The 23,833-nt window shown below is 39.0% G+C and overlaps 1 protein-coding gene across 12 annotated transcripts in view; it reads left to right on the top strand.

Annotated features, from left to right (window-relative positions):
• ESRRG (estrogen related receptor gamma) overlaps positions 1 to 23,833 on the top strand; it is a 612,697-nt gene that overhangs the window by 349,358 nt on the left and 239,506 nt on the right. Inside the window, exon 1 of one of the 12 annotated variants that reach the window (XM_042444951.1) lies at positions 22,594 to 22,698. The exons of 9 other annotated variants lie outside the window; for them this stretch is intronic. In XM_042444951.1, the coding sequence (XP_042300885.1) occupies positions 22,643 to 22,698 (56 nt within the window). In that variant the 5' untranslated portion in view covers positions 22,594 to 22,642. Of the gene's footprint in view, positions 1 to 22,593; positions 22,703 to 23,833 lie in introns of those variants that run through there. 2 more of the 12 variants (XM_042444950.1, XM_042444958.1) reach the window with 2 other exon arrangements.

Below are 23,833 nucleotides of genomic sequence, written 5' to 3'. Positions count from 1 at the left end.
ATATCCTTTTGCTTGTCCAGTGGTTAGTTTTATTTACCTTTTCTTGGCTGCATGTGTTAACCCATAGTTTCTGTCTTGAATTGTCTTTGCATAGTTATGTTGTTGTTGTTGTTTTTTAAAAAATCACATATTATTGCTTTTTGTGCAAGTGGAACTAAGCTGTGAACAAACAGAATACAGAAGGCAAAAAGAGTGAACGGAAACAAAACTTTACAGGAATCTGTGCATCTTGAGCAAAGAAGATTGGGTTTTTGAGTTGCAATCCCTTGCCTTTCTTTCCTCTTACGTGTGATGTTTTTGCCAGATTAGAAGCATTAGTGCCCTCTATTGTTCATTAGAGGACTGCAAATATTTTTAAGGGTTAGGTATTACCATGTGCTATCTGTCCTATTTGCTAAAAGAAAAATGAATACCTCTCATTTCATAGGTAATGGTAAAGATACTGCTGGCATCTCAGATATAATGGCTGTTATGAGATGATGTAGTGATAAATAATGTTTGTAATTTCTGGAATATTCAGTATTATCTGTGTATGTGTTTCTGTTAAATTAGTTTCTAACAGAAACACATGCACAGATAATACTTCAGACAATTTATAGACATTTCCGTTTGGCCCTTGTTATTGTGGTGAAATACCTGAAACAATTAAGGTGTGTAAATTTTAAAAGAACATTAGAAAAATATTATATTGTGAACCAACTATTGCTTCCTAACTACATTAGAACAGGATGCAAGAATGACAACTTCATTCAGGCAGATCATTTGAAGTTACATTAAACAGCTGCTGTTAAACAAGTGACAACAAAAGAGATCGTTTTGATCTCAATAGTACTGTGACTGAAGCAGCATGCTGCTTTAGAGATGTTATGAGGAACACATCCGTGCATTTGTATACCAACAGACAGAGTATTCCCCACTGTGCTTGTTGCCAAACAGTGTCCCCCCTCCCCATCGGTCACTTTGTATTCAGTCAGGGATCCAGAAAGCCCAAATCCAGCTAGACAAATGCAGAGCAGCTTAGTTGAAGCAGCTTTAACAGGTATCGTCAGTGTAGACTTGCTGAACCAGGGAGACAATGCAAACAAATATGTAGCATTGGTCAATAGGGTAGGATCTGCCCCACTGAACATGATAGACTCAAGAGCAAAACTATGGCCTGCCACCAAAAAAATGAAGGAGGGAGGCTAAATGGGAATGTTTGCGAAAGAACAAAAATGCAATAACTCTGTTGTATTAATTAGAGCAAACAGGTATATGGGAACTCATTTGTATTCTGTGAAAATATTATTAGACACACTTGTTAAGACTGTATTAGACTAAAGATAAGATTGTTCTATGTGGGTGTTCCTTTCCATGTTGCATATAGTATGAACGAGACTGAATTGCTATGTCAGGTTTTGCAGAAATTAAGCTGTAGAACAGATGCCTGCAAAGCTCTCTGATTTCCAAGTTTGTTGAAATTCTTCAAAGTCCAGCTTAAAACTAATTCTGACTTGGGCATTGAATGAGCATTTTCTCACACTGATTAAAACATGCTGATGTGCATTTTTTTTAAAAATATATGAATTTTACAGCATATGCACTGATTAAACTTTTATTGATTGAACATATATTTAGGTACAGTCTAGAGTTTGTCCAGAAGCATGTGTGGGGTCAAACACCAGTTGCCACAGACCCATGGTTGTCATGTTGGACATGGCATCCTGAGCCATTCCTGACAGGGTAGAATCAACATGAATGTTGAAATCTCCCAGCAGTACAAGCCACAGATACTCCAACACCACCACTGAGACCACCCAGCTAGCTCAGGAATGGAGACTTGAGCAGTGGGAGAGTCAATACACAGACAGAATCCCTAATCTTTCCTGGCTGCCCACTTTTAAATAAAGACATTCAAACACTGCAAACCATTTTGGGGGATACTATCCCAACAGACCACTGCTACTCCACCTCCCCACCCACCAAGCATCGCCTGCTGTTACACGGAGAATCCTGGTGGGCAAAGAAAGTTAACCCCACCCCCTCACCACCACCACCACCACCCTCATACAACCAGGTCTTTATAATACATGCCAGGTTGGCATGTTCATCCAGGATCAAGTCCTGAATGGCAGCAGTTTTACCATTCACCAACCTGCAGCATTTTTGGCCCAGTGGAGGTTGCTGCCATGACAATTCAGATTATTTGGAATAGGTGACAGTTCAGGGGTGACTTACATTTACACGTATACTCTATCCCCAGGATAGTGCAGTTGTCTCACCTTTACATATCTCCCATCACCATATATAATTTGAATGGCTGTTCCCTGAGTACCATTGCTTACCTCCCATTGTTGGCAATCCCTCCCCCTCTCCACATAAATGGTCAGTTGTTTAAACCCACCAGGCAGTGTCTGTAAACAGGCAGGTTACTTTCCTAGAAAGCAATAGCAGGACAGGGCCTTGCTTTTGTGTCACTTCAAAAGTGGCACCTCCAAAGGGGTGACCCTCCTTTGGTGTAATTCCCTTCAGCAGTTAGCCCTCCCTGGTGATAAACCTTCCCTAACAGTTGTCCCATTTATATTTCAGTGTCCAGGGACCTAACCCAATCCAGCTGGAAACTTGCTGGAAACTGCTGGGTGGGTCTTAGAACTGCAAGGAAGGCAATTTTGGTGAAAGAGTCCAAGGGTGAAGGAAGAGGTGGCAGATGGAATGCACAGTAGCTGGCAAGCTCCCTCTTCTTTACTCCCAGGTAGTCCTCAGGTTTTCTGGTGTCTCTTCAGAAATAATAACATTAATATTTGTCCTGTGCTCTTGCAAGATGTGCTAGTGTCATATCATATCATATAATCCATATGTTTCATAATTTATCATTTTTTGTCTCTCTGCTAGATTCCCTCCTTATTTTTCATTTTTGTGCATTATGCACAATTCATGTAGTGGCACAGTCTTTTGAAAGCACACTTATGTAATCTTTTTAAAATTTGTATATTGTTTTCAAAATATTTGGGGCCTGTCTTGGACAGAGATGCAAGAAAGAGATGTATCCCAGAATCCACCCCCCCAAATGTCTTTATACATTTATTTTTGCTGCATCTTGAAACTTCAAAGTAGGTATTGACATACAAATCAAAGAAACTCTTAAGAAATACAAACTTCTAGCAGTCATAACAATGTCCATTAAACATTATTTCCCCCTCCCCCACCACACATTTTGGAAGGAATCGCAACAAATTAATATGGCTTGAAAATAGTCATTCTGCTTGTGGTTTGGAGGATGCTTTTTCCCTGTAGATGCCCTAGGATTTTTGTGTGTGTTAATCAACTTCAGAATGCATACATATTTTCTTAATTTCTCATATTTTATCTTGGTATGATTGAAGGCAAGCATACAGATACTGTAGATTAAGGTGCGTTACAGACTGCTGAGAAGCAGCGGTCTGGCTCCGCCTCCGCTTGCAGCGTCCGGGAACCGCAGCCTTTAAACGGCGCGGCTCCCGCATGCTGCAGAGAAGGAGCGCGGAAATCGCGCTCCTTCTCAGGCCCAGGAAGAAGCGCTGCGAGTGCCAAAGGGCGCACTCGTGGCGTCACTTCTGGGGCGCCACGTGTGGACACAGAGCATCCACTACATCAAAATGGTGGTGCCCGTATGAACAGGGTGCCGCCATTTTGTACAGACTGAGTACGGACTAGAAGAGACGCCCCTTTTTCAAACTGGGACATCCTCAGGACGTCCCTAATGGCGGTTTGTAACCCGCCTAAGATTGTATTATTAATTCAGTGTTCTCTATCCCCCCCAAAAAATGGTGATCATAGATACTATGAATTCTATCAATTGTTTTAGTAATTTGGACTATCTGAGAGAAGGCACTGCATGAATAAATTCCTTTACAAGGTATTTAGAAGCAATGAGATTTAGAATACATTTCCCAACAATCCCAGAGCAGTCAATGTACCTTATAATATGAAAGAACCTTAAAATCTTCACTACTAGACCTACCTTTTTGCATTTGCTCAAGATGTGAAACCATATAAAGCTCTTTCATGAGGTATACTATCTTTATTTAATTTTTACGCACAGTCCTCTTGAGAGAAAATACTTGTTTTTAAGCTGAATTAGTCTTGTTGAAGTGAATGGAATTAAACGGGCTTAAATCCAAGATTTTCATCTTAACAGGATTGTGGATCGGGTTGTGTGAAGGTCAAAAGCTTCTGCACTCTCACCAGCAAGCATTTGTCTAATAAAAATTGTCACCCACTTTGTTTCTCACACTGTGGGACAAAGATGGCAGGAAGCCCATATATAACATGATCTGGACCATTGTTACTCCTTCATTTTCACACCTTGGTAATGAGGTCCTAGTAGCAAGTTCTACCTAATGATCAAATTCAAGGTATAGTAACACATAAATCACAGGGTAGATTAAAGATATACTGTGCTTAATTCTAACAGTTGAATAACTATACATGCGGAATTAAGAATTTTATTTAATGTGTATTAGTAGTAATTAAAAATTTTTGAAAATGAATTAATATTTCTGCCGCTGTTTGTTGGATGTCTCAAATATAGAATATATGAAAATCATGGTGAGCTAATGGTATTAAAGGAAGCAGAATTCATGGGCATTCTCATAAGAGGAAATATGTTTTGAAACTGATAAGTCAGTATGCAAAACTGTATGAAAAATGAAAGTCTTCAGGTTCTTATAATTGATTGTTGACCTGAAAAAAACTTAAAATTTAGTCTGTTAATATATATGATTAAAATTAATGAATTTATAATGAAGATAAATACATTACTCCTGTCTTAGTTAATTTAAAATACTGTAGTGTGTTCATTTGAGAAAAAACAAATGGTACATTTAGCATCTTCTCTACCACTTTATAAATCCCCCTTTTCCCCTAAACCTAGATTCAAGCTGACATACCAGATGAAAGAAAATACAAGTAAAAATACCTGTCCATAAAAATGTACAAAAAAGATTGTTTAAACAAGATTGAGTTGTTTGTAGAATGAAAACCAGTAAAACAAGTGTTTAAATCAAATTTAAATCAAAAAGAAATAGCGCAGCACATGAAGAAAATCCTTTTTCGTGTAAAACAGTTCCCAAAAGTTGGCTGGAAAAGAAAGATCATCAGTTGCTCATGAAAGGACAGGAGCCAGCTTAACCTCCTACGAAGGGGGTTTTAGAGTCTGGGAGCAGAAACAGAGAAGGCCCTGTCTGTTACATTATCACCAAATGTGCCTGTGAAAGTAGTGGAATGAATAGCATGCCCCTCAAAGATCTTGGAGCTCAGGCAGGCCATCACCCTTCAAATACCCTGGACTGGAGTCATATAGGGCTTTGTAGGTCATAACCAGCACTTTGAAGTGGGCCCAGAAACTGAATGGCAGCCAGTGGAACTGTTGTAACAAGGCAGTCATTAGCTTTGAAAAAAGTAAGCAATTGATCCGTGGATTCCACTGTCAAAAATTTTCCACTTTCTAAAAATTATCAGACATTAATCCTAGTAAGAATTCCTCTTCTGATACTACATCTAAAGTCAGTGAAGTGGACCTTCTATTGTATTGGGCTCTATGATTCTATGATAAAGTAAAGTGCCTACGTGTGTCCAGGATCATTTTCAAATACAATGCTGTTTATCTTAAAAGGGTACTAGGTTGTAGCTCAGGCTTTCTCCTTAGGAATCATATTTTTGGAATACCATAGCCTAGAATGCTTACCGTGTTTCACTGATAGCATCTATTTGCATGGGTAATACTTACAACAACATAACTGGCCTATGTTTCCTATGTGATTTAGGAATGAGCCATGGGGGGGATGAGGACCATGTTGTTATCATCATGTCCATGTAAATATATTATTTATATCATTAGATCATGTTTGCCAGATACTTCAATGGTCACAGTTCTCCCCATAAATACACCTGAAGTCCAAACAGCCCAGAATACCATGATGGTTACATACACACCAGAGAACCAATAAGTTCTCTACACAGTAAGAAGCACAGTAAGATAGAATATACATATGAATATCTGTGCATCAACCTGATTAGAACTCTTCTTGGCTCTGTAAGTCCTAGTCTGTGTTATAGCTAACGTAAGTCTCATCATAACATAAAGTTGATCTGGAGATTTCAGCTACTGCCTGACTGATATCACCTTTAACTTATCAGCAGAAAAATGTTAATTTTAAAGGACTTAGTTAGAAATTTTCTCACACAGCAATGAAACTACACAAGTCATCACCACTGCCTTCTAAATGTTATTTGACTTTGTCATGGTGTGTGTGTGTGTGTGTGTGTGTGTGTGTGTGTGTGTGTGAAAATGGCAGATTTAACCATTTTCTCTATATGGATTGCTGCCAATAGAGGCAACAGAAAGGGAAACAATTGCATTATTAGAAACAGCATTAAGGTTTTCATATTCTTGGGCTACGTAATTAAATTTGGGCTTAATTAACATTGGAGACTTGGTTATCTTCTTATTCTTTGCTCTCTCTCTCTCTCTCTCTTTTCCTTGAGGTTTCTTTGGTTCCTTTTTTTGGGGGGGAGGAATCTTATTGGATGTTTTATTTTAAATTACACTCCACCCCCTGGTGGCATGTGAGAGTTTAAGGGCTGTTGTGTTTGTGGGCTTTTCTTTTCTTTTCTATTATGAGGACAGGTGTTTATGTGACAGCATTCCCCACAGGATCCTGGGGGGGGCTACAGTGGAAAGTGTTGCACCATTGAACGGTAAGGCTGTGCTTTTGTACAGCTTAGAAATCTCTGTTGTCCAGAATTGTACAGATAAGGCAAACCCATTTACTTCATTGTCAGGCAGTTCAGCTGAATAGAAATGCAAATGTGACATAAGGGGGGCTATGCTGGACTAAGGAGGGAAGCTTGTGCTGCTACTTTCTACAACAGGCTTCCAGGTTGTACAAAAATTCCCTTAGATGCTGAGATTTCCTTTTTAAAATTAGGTACCACTCTGAAAGAAAAATGTTCAGTGCGGGTGTTGGTTTTAATTCCCTTATCAACTGGGACTATATAAACTACCTAGACCTCATTGGGAGCATCTCATACCCAGTCTGTTTAATAAATGATGGGAAAGGGGGTGTTTTACTTGTTTGCTTTTTACTGTACAGCAGACCACATATACGATCCTGAGATACATTCAAAACTAGAGGTAGGACTGTAACCCATTCCTTTCAAACAGATAGTGCAGGTTGGGTCTATGTTATGAAGGGCTTTAAAGGGGGTGAAAGCTAGCACTTTCAGTTGACTTTAAGGTTGGCATGAGACCCCACACAGCTGATGAAGCAGCGTTACAGTTTGAACAATGCCCATTTCCATTACTTTTCCTCTTTTTATTTAAGCCACAAAACCTGTTTCCAGGATCCAGTTTCAGCCTGGCTCAGTGTTAGGGAATTCTGGAACTGTAGTTTAATGAGACGTTTAGCTTTCTCTGTCAGAGACCTTAGGTGCTACAATAAACTATAGTTCCCAGGATGCTCTAGCACTGAGCCAGGGCAGTTAAAGCTGTCTCAAACTGGATTATTTCTGCAGTGTGTTTGGGACCAAAGTTGCAATTCCTAGATTAAAAGAAATGGCTTGAGGGCAAACAGTGTTGGATCCTGATTGACTTGCTTCTAATTTTAGAAATTAAGCAAAAAACATGCTGCTTCAAATTTTTAGATATTGATATGGAAGAGGCACTCTATGGGCAAGTGCCCTGGTTTGTTTAAAAAAACCAACATTGTTGACCTTTGATATGCGTTAAAACTGGTTTTCTAAATGAGAAAGATCTTTAAATGCAGCTTCTTCCTTCTCCTACTAGGGAAATCAGTTTTTTGAGGTGCTGAATCACTTCCTAGGTTTAGTATGAAGTGCCTAAGGAGCATTCAGCATTTCACAAAAATGTATTATTGGAAGGCAGTAAAAGTACAGTGCTTCTGTCTTTTGACAGACTTTTTTAAAAGAGAGAGAGAGAGAGAGAGAGAGAGAGAGAGAGAGATGTCTGTATATGTAAACTGAGCAATGAGAAGGAGAAATATGATTGAAATTTTAATTACTATTGAACGTTTTATTTTATTTTTTAAAAAGAGGGATGTCGTAATAGTTTGGGTTACTATTGCATGCTATTTCATGGGTCTTCCATCTTGCGACATGCACACCTTCAAAAAAACTTTTTTAAAAAAACTTTCTGAATCTTTTCTCTGGAGAAATGGTGGAAGAAGATATTTAAAGACAGTGGTTTAAATTCAGTTACTAATCCCAATTAGAGTAGAGCCATTAATTCAGTAGAATTTACATAAGTGTTGACTTAAGAGTCCCATTAATACAACCAATCTACTATAGTTGGGACTAGCAACTGGATTTTGATCAAGAGAGCTTTGCATAGATGACCCAAGCAATAATTTTCTAAGGCTGCAATCCGATGCACAAATACTCTGGAGTAAACTGAATCAAATTTGATGGGACTTATTCTAGCCTGTATGCTACTTAAAAACAGCAACAACACATAATGTTTAATAATATAAAACAACATATATGGAAAACTACACCTACAAACTACACAGAGTAACACACTGTACTACGCACAATAACAATATAGCAAAGGCAAAAAGGAATACATATGACTTGCAATTCACTGGCTGATGGTTTAGTTATCTAATCATTCTACTTCCTCTAAGTATATGTATAGGAGGGTACATGTCTACATATTATTCTATTCTACTATTCTTCAAATCCTAAAATTTCTATTTTTCCTCAATGTTTTCTTCTAAATTTAGTTATTATTTCCCACTCTTTCAAAAAGTGGTTAACAGACCTCTCTAATCTCAGCAAGGTCATACAGGTTTATCAACCATTATTTCTGTGAAGGGATGTCCACATCCTTCCACTTCTGTGAATACAGTATTCGAGAGGCTATAACCATAAATGGGAATTTTCGCCCATACTTCTATTCCAAATATTCATCTATCATCCCCAATAAGAAAAGTTCTGGCTTCAGCTGGAATTTAAACTTCAGAATCTCTTCCATAATACAAGGTATCTGAGACCAGTATTTTCTTGCCTTAGCACAAGTCCAGCACAAATGAGAAAAAGTTCCCTCGTTTTTGACCATCATTGACCCTAAATGGCTTGGGCCCAGGATACCTTAAGGACCGCCTCTCTCCATACAATCCGCCCCGCATACTCAGAACATCTGGGCAGCAGCTACTGAGGGTTCCGGGGGCAAGCTTAGCCTCCACCTCAAGGAGGACCTTTTCCATCTCCGCCCCAGCCCTCTGGAACACGCTGCCCATAGAGCTCCGCTCGGCCACCTCCCTGGCCCAGTTCAAGAAGGAGCTCAAAACCTTCTTATTTTTATTAGCATTCCCGGACGCTGGTCCTGATTAGCTTCCTCCTCTGGCAGCAGTGGTCGGCTGGCCAGATATTGGTTTTAATGTAATTTTTAAAGTTTATTGTGGTTATTTTTACTGTTTTTATTGTATTGTACTGGTTTTATGTTGTACACCGCCCTGATCATGGGAAGGGCGGTATAAAAATAAAATTTTTATTATTATTATTATTATTATTATTATTATTATTATTTTGATCACTCCCTACTGGTTGTCCATAATATCTTCCTGTCTTGATTGTTTTAACAAATGGTTTTAATGATTTATTTTACATTTTATCATTGATATATTTAGAATTTATGGTATATATGTAAGGAAGGACGGGAGGGAGGATTTGCTTAAAGTATAGTGTACAAATTTATTAGAGTTGTATTGTATTTTATTTTTATATTGTATCTTATTGTATTATTGTATTTTACAGTGATTGTAAGCTGCCTCCATCCTACAGGAAGAGGCGGGATATAAATAAAATTATTATTATTATTATTATTATTATTATTATTATTATTATTATTATTTAAATTCCCAATATATGTTGGAAAGTCTCTCTGGTGTCAAATACCATTGATATATAATTATACAAAAATATCATTTAAATCATATCGCAAGGTAAACTTTAGACTCTGCCCCTATTCTCTCCCATTGGTCCATATATTATGACCTCTTTCTCCCATTTTATTATACATTCTTTAACCAGTTCTCCTTCCATTTCCATTCTCAACAATAGTTTATATGTTTTAGTTATTATGTCATCGTCATTTGTACATAATTGGATTTCAAATTCTGATTTTGTTACTTCCAAACCATATAAATTCCTGTCCATCTTCAATCTCTCAAATATCTGGATATAAAAATACAATTGAAATTCATGTCCTTATGACTCCAATTCCTCACTTGTTTTCATTCTGTTATTCCCCCCTTCCAATATTAAGATATCTCTATAAATTACTCATTTATCTTTAGATACCATTTATCTTCTTTATAAAGCTTCATGAGGCAAGACACATGAAGCCATTTTTAAGACATAATCTAGTTTTAAATTTGTTCCATATTCTTAGCAAAGATGTACTAGTCTAATTATTAAAAACTGCATTTACTGTATAGTGTATAGAGTAAAACAGGAATGGTTTTTCAGGTGATAGACAGATATATGATGGTAATGTTGCTGTAAAGTTAGTTATTTCTCGGTGAAATAATAATAATAACAATAACAAATACTTTTGATTACTTTAAAATCATAATTATAAATAAGGTTGTGATATTAATTGCGGATATATAAAATTTAGATAAGAGGAAACATTTGGAGTCTATTAGGCTAAGTAAAAACATGGATAATGAATAGTCGTTAATACGGAAGGCTATGAAGAATATTTTATTCAAGAAAATTTGAAAGAATCAACAGAAGTAATAGGACTACCTAGAGTTCAGTAGGGAAAACAGTAGATAATGTTAGAAATCAGTCAGTAATCAAGGAAGTTGGGAAGGAGGGAGGAGAACACTGTAATACTTATATTTCTATTTTAGATTATATTTGGTGTATGGATTTTTTAAATCTTTATTGTATGTTTTTAATATTTAATAAAATTTATAAAAAAAACTGCATTTACTGTAATTTTATTATAGTAGAGAAAACCATGCCAACGAAATCTCAAATCAATCTCTTGCAACTGTAGCAATTTCTTTTTCTCCAGCTTTATCCAATCCTTTAACTAAACTAAACAGCAGGTAGAAAAATACAGTTTTAAATCTGGAAGCCCAAGACCCTCCCCCCCTCATTTTCCATCTTGTAAAATTTTAAAACTGACTGTACGTCTCTTACCTTGCCAAACAAATTTTGAGGTATCTTTCTGCCACTGTTTAAATGGTACATCATTAATCAAAATAGGTATTGTTTGAAACAAGAACAATATCTTCAGTAAAACGTTTATTCATATCGTTCCTAACAATGATAGTCTCCATTTACTCCACATTTGGTTAATCTTGTTTCAAGTTTTAGCATAATTATTCTGAAATAACATTGGATTTTTATTTGTGATATTTATTTCTAGATATTTATCCTTTTTTCCTCAATATCAAATTTCTACTATTCTCATTTATAAGGAAAAGTAGATTCACTTTATAAACATATTAAATACCTCATAAGTGAAAAAAACAACATATTTTTCTTAGAATCATAGAATCGTAGAGTTGGAAGAGACCACAAGGGCCATCCAGTCCAACCCCCTGCCATGCAGGAAATCCAAATCAAAGCATCCCCGACAGGTGGCCATCCAGCCTCTGCTTAAAGACCTCCAAGGATGGAGACTCTATCACACTCTGAGGGAGTCTTGTTTATCTATTTGGACAATAATGACATGTATGTGAATTAAGCATGTCTTAATTCTTACATTGTTTAATAGTATTTTAAAGGGGGGGATTGAGGGTTTTGGATTGTATATTTTTAAATTTTTGTAAGCCATACTGATTGCATTTTGTAGAGGGGCAGGATATAAATACATTTTATTATTTTATTATTATAAGGCAGCATATTGTCCACAGTATTATGCCAAAAGTCTAATGGCTTACATTTAACAATTAGCCTTTAATATTGAACATGAAGTGTATAGCGGGATGGGATGAGAATTTAAGATGGATTTTATAAGGGAACAACAACAAAAACTTTGAAGGAGATAGATTTGATTAAATTTGTCATTGTTGCTACTGTTGTTGCCGTGTACCTCCAAGTCATTTCCGAATTATGGCAAGTTTAGGGCAAACCTATCACAGGGATTTTTTTGAGGCTGAGATTACATATATATTAAGTATATTTCTCAATTGAAGAAAGCACTGCAACAAAGAGAAAAACCTTAGGACAAAGTAAAAAAATTCTGACATATCCAACTACTCTGTGAGACAGATGGGTCGTTCCAGTTTTGGTTATCATTAAAGCAAAGGGAGGCTAAATACCCTGAAGACACCAGAGCCTATTTGATTTTGGAAGTTAAGCAGGGTTAGTTCTGGTTCTTGGATGGGATACTGCCAAGGAATACCAAATGTTGTAGGCTATATTTCAGAGGAAGGAACAGGAAAAACCACCACTGAGTATTCCTTGCCTAAAAATCCCTATGGAATTCATAGGATCACTGTAAGTAAACAAGTGACTTGAAGCTACACACACACACACAGAGGGAAGGAATTGGCTTCCCCCTGCAATTCTGCCAGTAGGATTCCTCTGTTGGAACAAAAATCTTCCAAGGTGGAGGAAGAAGCCTTCTTCCCAGCAGAGACAAATTTCAGATCCATCCATGGGCATTGTGCATATGTTAGGTTTTCTAACAGCAGTATGAATCTTTGGGGTGGCCTGCACCCACCACTTTCCCCGACAGATCGGGGCCTGAGCAGCCACAGCGGCAGCCCCGGAGGCCCCAATCCGCCGCTTCTGCAGGCCTCGGGGAAGTGGCAAAACGCTGCTTCCCCGCGGCCTGGAAAGGGATGTCCTTGGGGCTTCATACCCCAAGGACACCCCAACAGCAGCGAGGAAAGAGAGAAAGGGGCCTGGCCCTTTTCTTCTGTATCGCTGGTGCAGCCGTGTAAAGGCTGCGCCAGCGATACCCACAGTGAAAAGGAGTTCTGTTTCAGAGCTCCTTCCAGCACCGCTGAAAGGGCGCCACAAGCTGAAAGGGTGCCACTGCCATGCTGTGCTGTTTGGCTGCGGCGCAGCTGTGACATCGTAATGGCGACGCCCATGTAGACAGGGCGCCGCCATTTTGATGCCGTGGTTACGTGCTAGGGTTGCGGGGCGTCTGTAAAGGATGCTCCGAGGCAACCTAGCACGTATCCAGGCTGGCGCAAAGTGCCGGTCTGGATACTGGCTTAGTTTGCTTTTTACTAGTCATTGGGACTACTTGTAAGTCATCTTGACTTGTTTCATTACTAGTAAAGAAATCTATTAACTCTTTTCTTATAAATTGCTTAAAACTTTTTCCGTTGAGAGATAGGAAAGCAGAAGTAAATAGTATTTTCCAAAACTCTACTTCTGCATTTTCATAATGATAGAAACATGTATTTATTTGTGCAAATTACTAGGCATGTGCAGTAAATTAGTTAAGGGCATGAGTAATATTTATGTATCCTAGAGCTAAATCTATTGATTGGCATTGAATAATTGAATAAGTCTAACTGACTGATCAATAGAAATGAGCAATAATAGAAGGTCTAGCCACAAAAAAGATCACATTAGGATTATATTGTCTCATTTAATCATCTTCTAATATGTTAATACTTTAAAAAAGGCATGTTTATTGCATTAGCCACAGATAAGCATAGATATTTTGTAACAATAATGTTTTACATATTATTCTTGCCTAGTGCAAGAGCAAAAAAAATCCTGATGAATATTTGATGATATAGGTTGCAAAAATACAAGGAAGTGTATTTTCAAAATATAGCTCTTATTTCTTCTTCTTCTTCTTCTTCTTATTATTATTATTATTATTATTATTTTATTTTCATATATCCCACTTTTCTCCCAATATAGGGATTAACGGTGGTGAAAGACTCAAGCTCTTACACAAGTTGCCTGAAAAAAATCTTCCACCTGAAATCAGTATTAGCACCAGGCCTCAGCCACCAAAGTTGCCTGGAGTAGTTTGCATTGATAATTCAGCCCTAAGTAGGGTGTACCGAAATCCCCAAAGGAAAAAACCTTTGAAAGTTACTTTTCAGAAAATTTACTACAATTACATGTTGTATGCAATTCTTAAGCATCACTGAAGCTTCCTTAAAGTGTTCACAGATCAGCCATTTCTTCAATAATGGGAGCGAACACTTTGAGGATGGGAGAGGCAAGGGGACGCTTCAGTGACACTTCAAAAGTGTGACTGGTTATCACACCTTTGCACTTCTGGAGCATTTTACCGGCATTTTAACCATGGTAAACTCAGGTGTGATCATCTCCATACTGTCTGGTCTACAGAGATACATGACTTATGTTCCATTACAATGCATAGTTCTAACCTGTGCAACAGCCATATTGATGTGTCACTTCTAATTTCCACTCAAGTTCCTCCCCCTATATTTGGAGGTAGAAAGATCATGCAGATCAGAAATAAATTACATTTATTTCTGATACATCCATGCTAAATATGTAAATTGGTAAAATTATGCATAAAACTAAGCATATATTGCCTATGTTCACTGCTTCCACAAAAAATGGTGAACATGTAGACATGTGATTCAGATACATAAGAAAAATATTAGTGCCTAGTGCAGTAGTCAGTACCTGAATCCACCCAACTATGACAATGGGGCATTTATATTCTATATCAGTGGTTCTCAAACAGTGGTGTTGGACCCCTGGAGGTGTTGCAAGAGTTGCTCAAGGAGGTTGCGAGACTTGGATGCCTTGGTTACTTTTCTTCCTCCTCTTTCCAAACTGATTTATGCGTAAAATTTGCACATGCATTGAGTTAAATATTGAATTTACTTAAATAAAACATTTGAATGAAGTTATTTCTATATAAAATGTTAAAATATGAATATACAAAAATGTGCAAATGAAAATATGCATACTAAATAAACAAAATATTTTTATTCATATACTGTGTAATGGGAGAGCATAACGTCAGCATGTAGATGTAAAATGTTTGAATACCACTGTTCTACATTATATTCATCAACCAAAGTTTTTGCATTAACACAACAGTTCTAAACACAGATATAGTAATGCCTACTCTTTTATGTGTCTGAATGTATCAGTTGCTCAAAAATGAAACTGAACAGAAAATAGAATTAAGATCCTCATATTTAGCATTTAATGCTGGGAGAATGAATATGTATCAATTATACCTCTGCACTATATAGGTGATTTTTCTTTTTGTCAATATTTGTTGTAGCTAAATATCCAAATTTGAATAGCATGCCCTCCTTGTCTTTAAAAAGGGCTGTCTCATTAAAGATTTATTTTTGAAGCATACCTATGATGTTAGACAGTTTAGAAAGAATATTGAAGTAAGGTTTTTCCCCTCAGTACATGGATGATCACACTACTAAGTCTGCCCTATTCAGCAGTTCAACACACTCTGACGTCTTCTTAATCAGAAAACATGAACAGCACAAAGAAGTAAGATGCCACAAAAATCCTATTAGACTTATATTCTATATTGGTAAACAGTAGGGTTAGATGACACAAGGCTTAACATTTGAAACTGGAGGCTGAAGGTGGGTGAAATTTGTTTCAGTATTATCCCACTATGGTTAGGTTACTGGGATATGGGGATGATATGTTTGTATGCAGTTAAAAATCATGTCCCGTAAATCTTTTCAGTTGCCCATTCCCTGGATGTCGCAATAGATTAAGTCACTATGTGATGATATGACACCGCCATCACTCGTCTTGCTGGGATATTGCTAGAGGCAACAACAAACCTGTGTCTTTGGCACATGTGAAAACATTTAGCACTTCAGGGGTTAAATTGCACAGTCTCCCCTGTGGATCAGCTTATGCTTGGACAGTAATAATAGCAATAACATTAATAATAAAAATGCCCGAGAAAAGTGAATTGAGAGGGAGAGAAAGATGGGCAGTGGTATTGAAAGGAAAAGAAAACCTGGCAGGCTACAAATGATGGGTTTTGTATGGCAGGTGTATCAACCAAAAGTCAGATTTCATAGGGCTGCTGAAAATGCACTTACACAAATGCACATTACTATGGCTTTAGAAATGCTTAGTGCCTTTGAGTGTGCTTGGGTGTCTGTGTGCGACTGCTGTCGCTTCAGGCCATGATATCCTAGGGCAGTGTAACAAGCAATTCATGTCAGCTCACAGTAAAGATTATTGGTATTTTCACTGGGGAAATATTTGCACTCCATCTTCTTTTCTATTTTTAGTGCCCCGAGCTTCCAGTGGGTAAAAAGCTGGGGAGAGAAGGGAGATGAGGAAAAAAAGCCATCCGATCTTGTCCCATAGTTGGTGAGAGTTATAGTCCTAATTTCATCTCACGACAGATGATGATGATACAGGCTCTTTAAAAGAAAAATATATTCCTTCATTTCTATAAAATGGAATCACCTCCCTCCCCGCCTCCCCAAAATAATAGTTTAGGTCAACAGAAAGAACTGAACAATTGCTTTCATTTTAAACAGATTTCTCTGAATCTCTTTGAGAAGATTGCATCAAGAATTAGGAGAAGAAAAACTGACTAAACAGAATAACGTGGTGATGTTTCAAGAAGAGGCATCATTGACCCAATAAAGAATAGTAATTTATTGTGAGAGAAAGAAAGCAATGTAAATTTCTGCCCCCTCAGAACTGTTGTTTATCATAATAATCTTTCTAGTGAAAAGTCTAATTTGTGTTTTCTATACGAATATTTTAGGTGTGATTATCATAACATCAGCAACTGAGATTGTCCAAAATGCAATGCTGACCTTGAGTGTACTTTTCCATTTAGCATATGGCAACTTAACATTCAGGAAACAACACACCTTCAACCCACTTATTAATGTATGATCTGAAAAAAATGTTCACTCTTGCGCTGTGATACATGTCATACCGATTCTTGAAATCTTTCACTATGCAATGGAGCAGCATGTGGTATTTTACCAGTGTAAATATGTAGAAGATTTTTTCAAGATTTCTACAGGGAATACTCTATAACTGAAGTGTGCTTTCCCCTTGGCACTCCACTAGTTTACGATTTAATTTTTACTGACATTCCACCAGTCGTATTATTATCTCTGCAAAATGAAAGTGAAATAATCCTGTATTAATTAAACAGAGTGACTGAATTCCCTCAGTCATCTTTGCCTTGGTTTGCTAAGACAGTTACACCATGTGGCTCTCTGAGGAAACATGTGCTATCAAAGTATGTTTTGGGTTATACATCAGTTTTAGACTCCCGCCCCTGGACAGTGTTTGCTAGAATCTACCCATCCTCTTTAAAAGAGAATCTAAAGTCATTTTATAGCAGTGGTGATGGTATAGTATAATTTAGGATCGTATATAGACTGGTAAAGTTTAGCAGTTTCTAAATAAAAATTGAAAAAGCAGTGCCTAAAATTGACTGAAGAATTGCTGGTGTAAGATACCTGTTGTGGTAGATCCCACACTGATAGGTTAAATTATTGGTATGACTTTTTACAGGAAAAAACCCTTTTGCATATACTTATCTAGAAATAAGGGAAGATGAAATGTGTGTGTGTGTGTGTGTGTGTGTGTGTGTGTGTGTGTGTGTATGGAGTCACACACATGCATATGAACACACATGTATGCTTACTGCAGCTTGTATTTAAAAGCGTATTCTAACATTGTGCCTTGTCTAAAATCTAGGAAGGGTGGTCATTATTTCTGCTAAATATAAATGAAAGCAGCAGATGGTTCTAAAGTAGTAATCTACTACCATTTGCTCAAGTGTACATCAGCGTGCAAAGAAATTCAGAGAGTAAGCTTGTCACTTGCTATGCATGTGGGGGGAATTTTATTGTAGCCAGGGATGTGCTGTGCTTTCTGAGAAAAAAAATAATAGAGGCGACAAACTGCAAATACACATGAGTCCTAATGGCTTTGCTCGGGATTTCTTTTCAAATAAGAGAGTATGGAATTGTGGCATGAAGAAATCACAGTGCAAAGATATGTCCTCAGAAGTCAACACTGCTCTTCCTGATGAGCATCTTTAAATCAGAGTGCACTCTGACATTTTTCTGTCCAGATATCATGCAGAAAGCTAGACACAATATGCAATTTCAGAGAACACTAGACAAAATTTAACAGCATTTAATTCAAACTCAATTGGAAGGGTGATAGGATTTGTTGACATGAAAGGGAGATTAGATAAAGACCTTTAAATAACTTGGGGTACAACTGAAGAAGTATCTAGTTACCTCATAGTAGACACAAGTCCCCCTCTGTATGTTGTCTCCAATGGTCTTTTTGTGTACTTGGTTCAATTAACTGTACTGATTCTGTAAAGTACCATTAAATCTTTACTTCAGTAGCCTTGAGGTAGCTGTGGCTTAAGAGTCTGGCAACTGGGATGCAATGTCTGTAACACTTAAGTGTGAAGGTGCATAAAGATATACAATACTTTGCATGAACATAATTATAGAAAGGATGTGAAGATGTAGGTACTGTTCAAGAGTCCTTACTGACTGGTCAAGATACTCAGAACAGCTTCTCTTACTCTTCCATCTGTGCTTCTACCACTGTTGCTTTGTGTGGACTCCATGAGGTGAAATTGTACACAAAAGCATTTGATTAAGTGTCTCTCTGTGTGTATGCGTGTGTGTTAGTGACAGAGAATATTCCTGGTTGTATTTTCGATAATTTGGAGATTGTGGAATAAATGTTAGCCTTCTTTACATTTGCGTAAACCTTCTTTTCAAAAAAAGGATCTTTAAGGAAACAGGCAGTTTTCAGCTAAAAGCGGATGATCGTAGTACTGTGGTACTTGCCTCATTTATTTTGTCTTTTATTAAAATAACTGAAGTGTAACTGGCATGCCCAAGTTCAAAAAAAGGCAGTTGAAATTTCAGGCCCAGGTATACTGGAGGTGACATTTTGAGTCCCAGGGGAGAAGACCAACTGCCTTTCGTGAATGCCTAAATTATAATACAGTACTATGTCTGTGGTCTTCTAAGCAGCAGCACCATCCGCACAGACAGATGCTTCCAAGGTGTCTGGTAGAAAGATAGCAATAGTTAATTTGCTGTTACGGGGGAAGCATAAAATGACATGGACAAGAAAAAGGGTCACAGAGGCTCAGTGGACCAGCCTAGTAGAGGGGGGAAGCAGAGCAGAAGAGGAGACAGTGGCTCAAAGAATATGCACAGCTAACTACAATGATCTTAAGACTATGAGGTATTTCTTTTTTGTTATTTTGTAATAACAGTTTCAGTATTATATATTCTTTGTTTATGAACCTAAGTATCCAGGCCAAAAACTAGGAGATCTAAACAAAAAGTATGCTTTCAGAAAACTTTCAATTTAATGTGACTTAATAGCAGGTGTGTGTGTGTGTGTGCGCGCATTCAAAGAATATGCTTTTTAAAAAATTCCATGGGTATAGAAAATTGAAGTAGCATGATTGTAAAGAGCACTTTGGATATAGATCACACATAGGTGATACAGAAATTAAGTGCATGTGCTATAAAGAGGTCTTTTTAAATTAAAATATTTGTAAGAAGGTAGGTCAGGCTCTATTGCTGTTAAAAATGCATGTTTTCCCCAGTCTGGCTTGTTCAGTGAATCTGAAGAATGCTTGGGTAGGATGCATGTCAGAGTGCTTTTAATTCACTACTCAGAACTAAAATTTACATCTTAAGAGTCTACACTTACCAATATAGACAGAATAATGCTACTGGTAATTTAAGCTTTTACTACCCAGTTTTCTACAGTGATGAAGAATTAGTTTTGCTATCCGGATTTTTGATCCCGAAGCAAGTGTATATTTTTCTGCCTATATAAGAAGCAGACTTGCAACTGTCCATGGTATTACAAACTAGAAGTTGCTCAGAAAAGCAAAGAAATGCAGACGTGTGTATTGCACTTAAATATATTTGTCTTCTCTTCTGTCATCTTACTTTGGTGAAAGCTGTCAAATAGATTTGGAGACAGCTGTTGTATTCCCATTTGTGAATGGCATTAATGCATTCTGAGGGTGAGCACTGATTTGTTTTGATCTAAAAGATTATGCCATTTGTATCGTGGAGTGCTCCGCTCGGGAGGGAACAAAATGGACACGCTGCACACCAGAATTAGTGAAAAGTGTTTTCTGAAATTGAAATAATTACTTCATCATATATAGCAGGTATTTACTTTCAATAGGAGAGAGGAAGGCTTGCTCTGAAACAGACACTATATATGATACAGTAATGAACACCATGAAAATATGTGAAATTAACATAGAATCCTGTATAGTACAGTTGTGCTGCACTTTGTTTTGCGGTCTCTTTGTGAAATGTTTGGTGTTAGTCTGGTGACTATTTTGTATTAAACGTGCTTATTCAGTGAGGCAGGTTGACAACTTTGGCATGCACAGCTAGTGGAATGAGAGGGTTAAATATTTTATATGCAGAGCTGGAAATCATGCAATAAAGAGATCTTTGAGTGTTTTTATAGATATTTCTCTAGTTAAAGCACATATATAAGACAGCACATTAAAGACCTAAGTGGATTCTGGCTCAGTCTGATGTATGTTTATCTGGAAATATATTCACCATCTTCAAATGTGATCTATGTCCAAACTGTTGTGCATAGTGCTGGCACCTTTGGACTGCTGAACAATGCACTTTGCTGGTACAACCCCTAAGCATTACTTTGGGTATGCTCTCTTGAAATGCACAGAACTTGAATTCAAAAAAGACGGTTAATACTGACAGCAGATTTATTTATTTATTTATTTTGAATCCATAAAGTTTCTTGTTGACTCTTTTGTGGAGAAGCAAATCAAATACGCCGGTCTTCACATGCATCACACTGTTTGCATGCACAAGGGCCCACTCCTGTTTCTGCCTGAAGGCGGTCAAAGTACACAGCCCTTCCTTCCATCCTTCCTTTCCAGGTTTCCTAATCTCACTTTTTCCAAGTGATGCAAACACAAACACTGGACAGTCTTCACATGTTTACAAAACTCAGGAGTACCAAAGGGGAGCAACAACAAAAAAAATATTGTGTTTCTCTTTCAGTGTCTTTTTCTTCTGCTCTCTCTCTCTCCCCAGATCAGATCATTAGAAATGGGGAAACAGAATCTCAGGGAATTTTCATAAGGGGAAACAAAACTTAATAATCTTGTCCTAGCCGTGTTGACTCAGGCCAAAGGTGAGGAGCATTGTAGACCCCATGCAAACTCTTACTAAAAAGTTTAGGCCATTGAGAGAGGGAGTGGGACCTCTTCCTGACTGCCCATCTCAATGCATGGGAGCTCTTTGTCTTCTAGTCACACTCTCTCAGCCTCAGAGGATGGCAAGGGCAAGTCCCCCTCCCAGAAAACCCCATGATAGGTTTGCCAGACGTCAGAAAGGACTTGAAGGCACATAAGAACGTCTTCTTTTCCTTCCCTTCTTGGAGACGGGGCTTTTCCAGGGATCCACTGAGCTGGGACACTGGGGCTGTCACCTTTCAAAGACAAGTGTCAGATCCCCCCAAAGGAGGACCAGGGAGACTCACCTGCAAGATGGGGGAGGACCAGAAGTGCAAAAATCCCAAGACTGGGTGCTGCTGGTGGTGGAAGAAGTCTGCACAGAAAAGGGATCTTGGAGAGAAGCTGGAGAGCAGGAGCTTTTGTATCGCCCTACTTCCTCAGATGCACGTGAAGCAATGAGTATCATGAAAATATGTGAAGTTAACATGGAATGCTTTATAGTAAAGTTGTGCCATCCTTTTTTTTTTTGGCTCTATATGAACTGTTTGGGGTTAGTCTGGAGACTCTTGTATTCAGTGAGGCAGGTGGGCAGCTTCGGCATGCCCAGCTGGGGGAATCAGGGGGTTAAATGTTTCATGTGCAGAGCTGGAAAGCATGCCAGGAAGAGATGCGGAGCATGCCTCTGGGGAAGCAGGGCTCAAGGCTCCTGCTCCCCAGCTTCTTTTGAGTCACCCAGGTGCCACAAGGTTCCCTTTCCAAGCCCCAAAAGTTGCACCTGAGAACGAAATCGCCTTCTTGTCCAAAAAACCTCCTGCAACTCCATCCTTCCCTGCCCAGACTCTTCTTTGCAAAAGCACCCTTTACATCTTTTCTAACCACAATCAAAGGGGCAAAAAAATCAAAATACAATAGTAATAATAATAATAAACTTGGAAAGACCCCCCCCCCCTTTCCATCCTTCCTTTCCATAGTATTCCATAGGCTTGGCCTGTCCCTCCTCCTCCTCCTCCTCCTCTCTCTCTCTCTCTCTCTCTACCTGCCCAGCTCTGCTCAATCTCCGCAGCCTCTCTCTCTCTCTCTCTCTTTCTTCCTTCCTTTCTCTCTCTCTCGGCGGTGGCTCTGATTGGCCAGCCTGCCACCAATGGGCTGCCTGCCAGGGCCGGGGGGACTGCATAGCTAAAGCCCTACTTCATATTTATAAGCTCCACGCCGGGCTCGGAGTCCTGGCTCAGGCGCTGGGGTCCCAACTGGCGGGGCTGCGCGGGGCTTGGCTGGCAGGCGCAGGGCGAGGGCGAGGGCGAGGGCGAGGGGTCCGGGGAGCCTTCCTTGCTGGCCGGGCTGGAGGGAAGGAAGGAGGCAGGGCTGCTGGGGGCACCTCTTGGAAAGTTTTCTCTTTTCCAGCCGGGGCGCGCCCAGGATGCTGGCGGAGCGCACATGGATCCGGTAGAACTTTGCCTCCCTGAATCTTTTGCCTTGCACTACGAAGGAGAGTAGGTACCTTTCCTTTTGCTTCTCTTGGCTTGCTTTTCCTTTTTAAGGAGAAAGAGCGGGTGGGTAGGAAACCATCCTCCCCATTATCCCCATCCTCATTAGGATCAAGATCATCCCCATCCCTCCCGGGTGAAAGGCTGCAGAGTCTTCTTTTTCTGTTGGCTCTGCATGTCCTCTTAGGAATCAGCCCCCCCCCCCCCAAAGGCTTGACTCTCTCTCTCTGCCCGCTCGCCTCTTTGGGCTGTGAGCTTTCAGCCTGAAGCTGGGGCTCCGAGGCAGCTCCTGCTGCTGCTGCTGCTGCTGCTGCTGCTGCCTTCTCTCGGCTGCCGGGGGACTGGCCTTGGAAACAGCTGGGTTGAGTGACAGTCAGGACTTCTGCCGGGGCTAAGAATAGGCACTGGGGGCACCAAGGCACGGGGGGGGGGGGGTTCCAAGAGAGCTCTCGGGAAGGGAGCCCAGGCCCCTCTTTCCTGCTCCCCCAACCCTCACACACACCCTCCCAAAATCACCACCACCACCATCATCCACCCTCCTCTTCCTCTTCCTCATCCCCAACCAGCTTAAAGCAGGAGAGCTACTAACATCAGATTTGAGATAGCCAGGACCTTGCCCAGCCTGAAGACCTCTTTCCCCTCTGCCTGAGGTTTATCCCCAGCCACAGTCCAGAGAAGACAAGCAGCCCAACTGCTGTGTGTTGGTCATGCTTTGCAATGGGAAGCCACTTTGGAGTCCCATTTGGGGGGGGGGGGGGGGAACAGGATAAAAAAAAATAAAATTTATTATTATTATTATTATTATTATTATTATTATTATTATTATTATTATTATTATTATTTATATCCCACTCCTCTGAACAATCTAAGTGGGATATAAATAATAATGATGATGATAATAGGATTCCACTTGAAAGATAGGATTCTATAATTAAGGTCTACCCTGCCATTTCCTAACAAATTACTAAGTAGCAAGGGAGGTGTGTGCATGGAGCACCTCTTCATCCTCTCTCTGTGTGTGTGCTTTGAAACTATTTTTTAAAAAATGCCTGCCAAATAGAATGCTGTTTTATAGATGGTAAATAAATTAAATGCCAGCACATGCAGCGCATTAATGCCCCTTTCAACGCTGTATGATTTA

This window comes from Sceloporus undulatus, chromosome 1 (genome assembly GCF_019175285.1).
Source record: "Sceloporus undulatus isolate JIND9_A2432 ecotype Alabama chromosome 1, SceUnd_v1.1, whole genome shotgun sequence".
Lineage (NCBI taxonomy): Eukaryota > Metazoa > Chordata > Lepidosauria > Squamata > Phrynosomatidae > Sceloporus > Sceloporus undulatus.
The sequence above is the reverse complement of the archived record's forward strand: the minus strand, read 5'-3'. Positions and strand labels throughout refer to the sequence as shown.